General features: G+C 39.5%; 1 protein-coding gene across 8 annotated transcripts in view; it reads right to left on the bottom strand.

Annotated features, from left to right (window-relative positions):
* Positions 1–201: 201 nt before the first annotated feature.
* tpm2 (tropomyosin 2 (beta)) overlaps positions 202–6,000 on the bottom strand; it is a 39,661-nt gene continuing 33,862 nt past the window's right edge. For 4 of the 8 annotated variants that reach the window (XM_049604136.1, XM_049604135.1, XM_049604140.1 and 1 more), the window contains one exon: positions 202–1,129. In XM_049604136.1, coding sequence (XP_049460093.1) covers positions 1,047–1,129 — 83 coding nt within the window. In that variant the 3' untranslated portion in view covers positions 202–1,046. Of the gene's footprint in view, positions 1,130–4,351; positions 4,758–6,000 lie in introns of those variants that run through there. The other 4 variants (XM_049604138.1, XM_049604137.1, XM_049604142.1 and 1 more) reach the window with 1 other exon arrangement.

Genomic DNA, 6,000 nt, shown 5'->3' with positions numbered 1-6,000 from the left:
GGCCTAAAGGTTAGGGAAGGTCATTTGTTGAATCGCTGAACAAACAGGCAAAATATGGGAGGGTGAGCAGGCAGTTCTTGCTGCTCCCTCACTTCCAGCAATACAGTATACTATTCTCATCCTCACCTCCTTATCATAAACATCTAGCTGTAATTCAGTGGGATTTATGACATTAATCCAAGAGATTCACTGACAATGAAACCATGTCACTTGCTTTGTTTAATCCACGGGGTTGACACTGGTGATTCTGCATCAGTACATGGGTCGGAAACAATCAATACAACTTCTTTACTTCATATTAACGTAAAAAAAAAAAAAAAGAAAAAGACAGAAATCACAATAATTTGTCTGTATGTGTTTGTCAATCAAAGTATTGTACATACTGTATGCCTATCTAGCATAGTGGTTAACATGTGTTAGACTCAGAAAACTATTACATTTTAATATAAGCTAACTGTGAAAAGTCACAACATTTCAAAGAGATCTTAGAATTATGATATTTATCATTTCAGGAATGCACTTTTTGTTAGAACATATAAAACCTTTATTCAGTTGGGTTAGATGTCAGTATTAAAGCTCCCAGCACTTTCTCCAATTCGTCTTTTAACACAGAAAATCAATTTCATTATTTCTAAAGGATGACAATGTAGAGTGGAGCTTTGCTACATATATGAATATGCTTTATCATGTTTGATCAAACAAGACAAACTCTGCTAGCAGAACAGCAGAAACAGTTACTCTTAAGATAATTCTGTCCATAAGTGACTTTCAGGTGACTGCAAGGAACTTTTTATTGATGGTAAGATCATTTCTGCTGACATATACAGTGCGCACAAAATAGTTTTCAATTTGTAATAGACAATTTCTTGCTCATGTCACTTCAGGGGCTCCATAGATTTATATTTGAATCAATCCTTGTATAACTTTTTTTCATTTTGTTTTGTTTTGTTTACTATAACAACTGTTGATGTTATGTTAAGATTCCATCTGTATGGGTGTACACTGGGTGTTTTTTTGCTGTTGTTCTTCTAGCTCTAAAGAGGTGTCTATAGATTGTTGAGCTCCAAAAGGGTTTGGTCCAACACCTGGTGCATATCCAGGTTCTCTTCTTTGGCTTGGGCCAGTTTCTCTGGAGGAGGAAACAAAGTCACAGGTGAGTTTCCAAATACATGCATGGAAATGCAGATAGAGAAAATCAAGAGTGTCTCTAATTTTACGCAGTCTTTACCTCACCATAAAAAGGTTTGCTAAAAGACAGATGTGAGGCTTAATCAGCAGGTATCAGAGGATCAAAAGAGAATAATGAAATGCTGCTGGAGGACATCACAAACTTGTTTTAACACTTGACTAAATTTTACAATAACCCCTTTTTTTCGTTTTTTACAAAACTAATTTTCTAAAAATTTCCCTGAAAAAAACCCAATGCCATCTGGTACTTTTTTACAACAACAACAAAAAAAAAACTTTTTATACTGAGGCTGCAACTAATGATTATTTTACAATTAATCATCTGAGAGTGTGTATCTGTCTGTTCACAGCTAACCTCACAAACTACTGGACCGATAAGCCTCATATTTTCTCCTTACCAGCCAGTAGAGTCCGTAAGTTTTCCGGAAGTTGGCTCAGCTAGAGACAACAATCCTTACCTAGTCTGTTGCAGGACACATTACGTTCTTCATCATGGCTCAAAACTGACATCCAAATAAATGTTTGGTCTCATTTTAAACCGGAATAGATTGATTCTATAACTGATATATTATGATCCACTAAAATTAGGCATGACACAAGATGAATTACACACCATTTGTGCTGTCTTCGCTGCCATTTTGACTGCAAGGGAGCTAGGAGGGCAGCTGCAACCTGATTTCTTTCCATTCACTGCATGGCGTCATGCCACACTAAGAGCACTTCAGAAGTGTTTTGTTGCCTGATTTTGTAGACTTGCAGGCTTTGCTGATTTGGTCATTTTTCGATATTTGTGCTTCTACCATAAGGAAGATGAGGTTCTAACTGCAGTACAGCGTTTCAGACTCCAGTCCAATCCAACAACATCAATTCCTCAAGGAAAGTGAGATTCTTCTTGTCAGCCTGGCAATGGAATATTTACAAAGCACAGATGTCATGTGCAAATCATGCTCACTAAGGTCACATAAGGTTGGAATTGACCTATGGCTAAGCCCCGCCCTCAAACGTGATGAGCCAATCACAGTGCATATAGCCATTCCCATACACTCGGACATTCTCTGCCCGGACGTCCATTGAAATGCATTACAGAAAGTCAGTTTCATTCGGTTTAAAAATGGTCAAACGGTGTGCATGGGGTACATGCAATTCCGACACAAGGTATCCTGAGAGGCTGGGCGACCTTTGGATAAAGTTGTGTGGTAACGGTAGACCACAACATCATCTCAACGTGAATAAGATTAACAAGGGTGTCTACATCTGTTCTAAGGTAAGTCAACATCGTGTTTGAGGCACATATTGTCATTTTGCTGGAAAGAAATGTAAAGTTATCCTTAACATCTCTGCTTTGTTCTTCATGTCACCTTGTTTGCTGGGAGTTCATTAGCCTATTTGTTCTAGTTTTGTACTTTGGTGACCGTACATCATTGCTGACTGTTGTCCAAAGGGTTCTAGTTAAACTAACGTTAACTTCTAGACCTTAGCTTTATTAACTCATCTGTAATTGCAGAGATAACAAAGGTTGGCAAACGTTATGCTGAATGATTCAGTGTAAATGCTGTTGATTCACTGATTCCAAGTGGACATTTATGTCAAATTTGAAGGTATTCCCATAAGGCATTCTTGAGATATTGTGTTCACAAGGATTGGACATACGTATGGACAACCCGAAAACATAATGCCTCTGGCCACAGCAATTGCCAGTGAGGATGCATAAAAGCTTATAGTTATGAGTTTTATTTTATATCATGATAAGGTTGATCTTTGTGTGCCGTGATTAAATGCCTGCATTCAGCATGTTCTCACAGTGAGATCACGATGAGACTATTTAAGTGAAAGAGCCCTGTGGGTGAAATCCTCTCAACTAATCATGGCAAAGAAGTCAGTCTAGTGAGTTGTTGTGTGTGTGTGCCTTTAGTGGGGAGTTACACCTTTAAGGGACAGTTTGGATTTTTTAAAATGGGGTTGTATGGGGTACTTATCAATCAGTGTGTTACCTACAGTACATGTCTGTCAGCACGCCCTGAGTTTGGAGAAGCAGGCTGAAGTCCAAAACGGAAGCTAAGCAATGTACTACTGTGGAGGGGTCAGCAACAAAATGTATTTCAGCCACCTATAAAAAGTCCCACCTAAAAAATCAATATCAGCTTAAGTGTATATTACATTTAGGATATGTTTTCACTGCTCTACCATCAGTCCCACCTGATAATAATCAATATTAGCTTAAGTATGCACTATAATGAGACTAGACCAGCAGTTCCTGTGTTCAGCAATGTTAAATCACTGTTCTTCTTAACAGAGTCTGGCAGCTTTGTTTTCCCATGAGAAATTACTGTCTGAAATTAAAGTACAGCAGAGAAAATATTCAAAATATAGTGCACACTTAAACTGATATTGACCTTTTTTAACTGGTACTTTTTAGGTGGCTAAAACCAGTTTTGTTGCTGGCCCCTCTACAGCAGTACATTGCTGAGCTTTCATGTCAGACTCTAACCTTCTCCAAACTGGGGGCCTGACATCTACTGTACAGTATGTATTATACTACAGTATCTATGGATAGGTACCCCATACAACCCCACTTCCAAAAAACTGAATTATCCCTTTAACTTACATGAGTAGTCAAGTTGTTCCCAATCGTCCCCCTTTTGCTTTTTGTCATTACAGCAGCAATGCATCTTAAGATGGGCATCATGTGACTCACGTAGCATTGAAGCATAAAATGTCTTATCCAGAAACATCCGGAATTCAATTTGCCTTTTGACCTTGAGACATGCACTAGCCTATGTTTTATGTACTTGTATTAGCCCATTTCGTATAAAATCCCTGTCTATAGCTTGCTGGGCAGAGAGGTGCAGACAGATACTACAAGTGTGTTTCTCTCCATGCTGCATGAATGCTCATCATCAACCACCATTTGTCTTTGAAACCTAAGTAAAAATGATTTAAAGTGGAACTTTACTGAGATTTTCTTCAATAAAACATTCTTTTGCAAGAGGTTATAGTGTATGTATTAGAGATACATGAAAACACTTCAAATGTCCTTCTTTCTGTTCACAGCTACATCCTGGTGTTCAACAAAGCAGTTGCTTAATATCCATGCACTGCTTATAAATGAGAAATAGAAGAAGGAAACAAAAGAGAAAGAAGACACAACTGGAAGGAGACAGAATAGTCAAGAGAGCTTTAATACATTTGTTACAGAAGGGGGGGGGGGTTACATGAATATTCAATAAAGAGAGGACATTAACTCAGTGAACCTGCAGACACACAGCAGTGACTGGGTGAGCAATAACTGCAGTAACTTAACCCTCTGTACAAAGACTAGTGCTTTGTAATACAGATACAGCTTACTGAAGGGTTGGTGGATTCAGAACATTATATTTCTAGATTCTTCTAGCCCCTGATACCACTGTGGAATGGAACAGAACAAGAGCAAGCAGGCCGAGAGGAGTTCAGACAGGAAGGAGGAGCGAAGAGGAAGTGAAAGAGCAGTTACAGTGTAGTCATGTCGTTGAGGGCCAGGTCCAGCTCTTCACTGAGAGCCTTACCCTTCAGCTTCTGAGCATACACTTCATCTGGAGGAGGACACACACACACAGATAGAGAGACAGGGGACCGAGCAGACAGACGCACAGAATGGAAACGGAATGAGGCAATTGAACATGAGACAGAAAAGTACAACAAAAAGAAAATTAAAACTGCATCAAAACTGGTAACCCTCAAACTGAACGAGCAAGACTCACTGGTGTTAATGTTATGAGATTAGCTGGTTACTGCAGCTTACCACGCCTCAATTCTCAATTTGAAGCTTGTTCAGCCAAATGATGTAATCCCTGATCTCTTTCCACCGAGTTCAAATGCACACAAACTGAACAGGTCATGCAGTGTTATTCAACAAAGGCTCCACTCAACATCTCATGTATACAACCCATGCCACAGACAACAGGATCAGTATCAGGACAGGCCTAACCAACACCTCCTAGATCAGAAGTGATTTGCAGAGTTAAATTGTTAATGAAATTATTTGTGCATTCAGGGAACCCTCTGCAAGCCATATTGGAAGTCCAAACCTCCTGGAAACAATCTATATGCTATTCTATCTCTCGCTGACTGTGATGTGTCAAGAAAATCAGATCATTTCACTACTAACAAAGTCTAACTCAGGCCTATTCAACTGGCAGCCCACAGGCCACATGACCCACTCTGACCCAGAGGCAACATCCAAGTGGCCCAGCTAGGGGTGGGTACTGAGACCTGGTATTAAACGGTAGTATTAATAAGCTCTGACATTATTGGCTATTTTATTGTTACTTTTTAAAGTTTTGGTTTCATATATCATCATTTTGCATCCTCTCTCCTGCTCTCTGCATGTCGGGACACGGGAGTGAACTCCTCCACACACACATCAACACAACAGAGTGAAGTCAGACAACAACAGGGAGGCCACAGTACAGATGAAGGAAAGATACTCTAGAGATTACTCTAGCTGATGACAGATACACTTGTTACTGTAAGTAAGTGCAATGAAACCTTCACCAGTAAAAAGCCAGGCAGTGCGCATCCTCAATAGAGAGGTGACAGAGAGCAGGATGAATGATACTGATGTCTGTGTTCTCCATGCTTACATAATATTACTTTCTTCACTTAGTATTGTGATGTCAGGAGAAATAAGAACTTATGCAGGGTTCAGACTACACAATATCAACCCAATTATAGCCCGACTCAGCATTGTACGGTGTCGGCTTGGAACGTAAATGACAATGAGTGTTGTACACGATAATCCATCACTTTATCTTGTGTAGTGTGTCACAATAGACG

This window comes from Epinephelus fuscoguttatus, linkage group LG18, assembly GCF_011397635.1.
Source record: "Epinephelus fuscoguttatus linkage group LG18, E.fuscoguttatus.final_Chr_v1".
Lineage (NCBI taxonomy): Eukaryota > Metazoa > Chordata > Actinopteri > Perciformes > Serranidae > Epinephelus > Epinephelus fuscoguttatus.
Note: the sequence above shows the minus strand (reverse complement) of the source record. Positions and strands in the feature narration are given on the sequence as shown.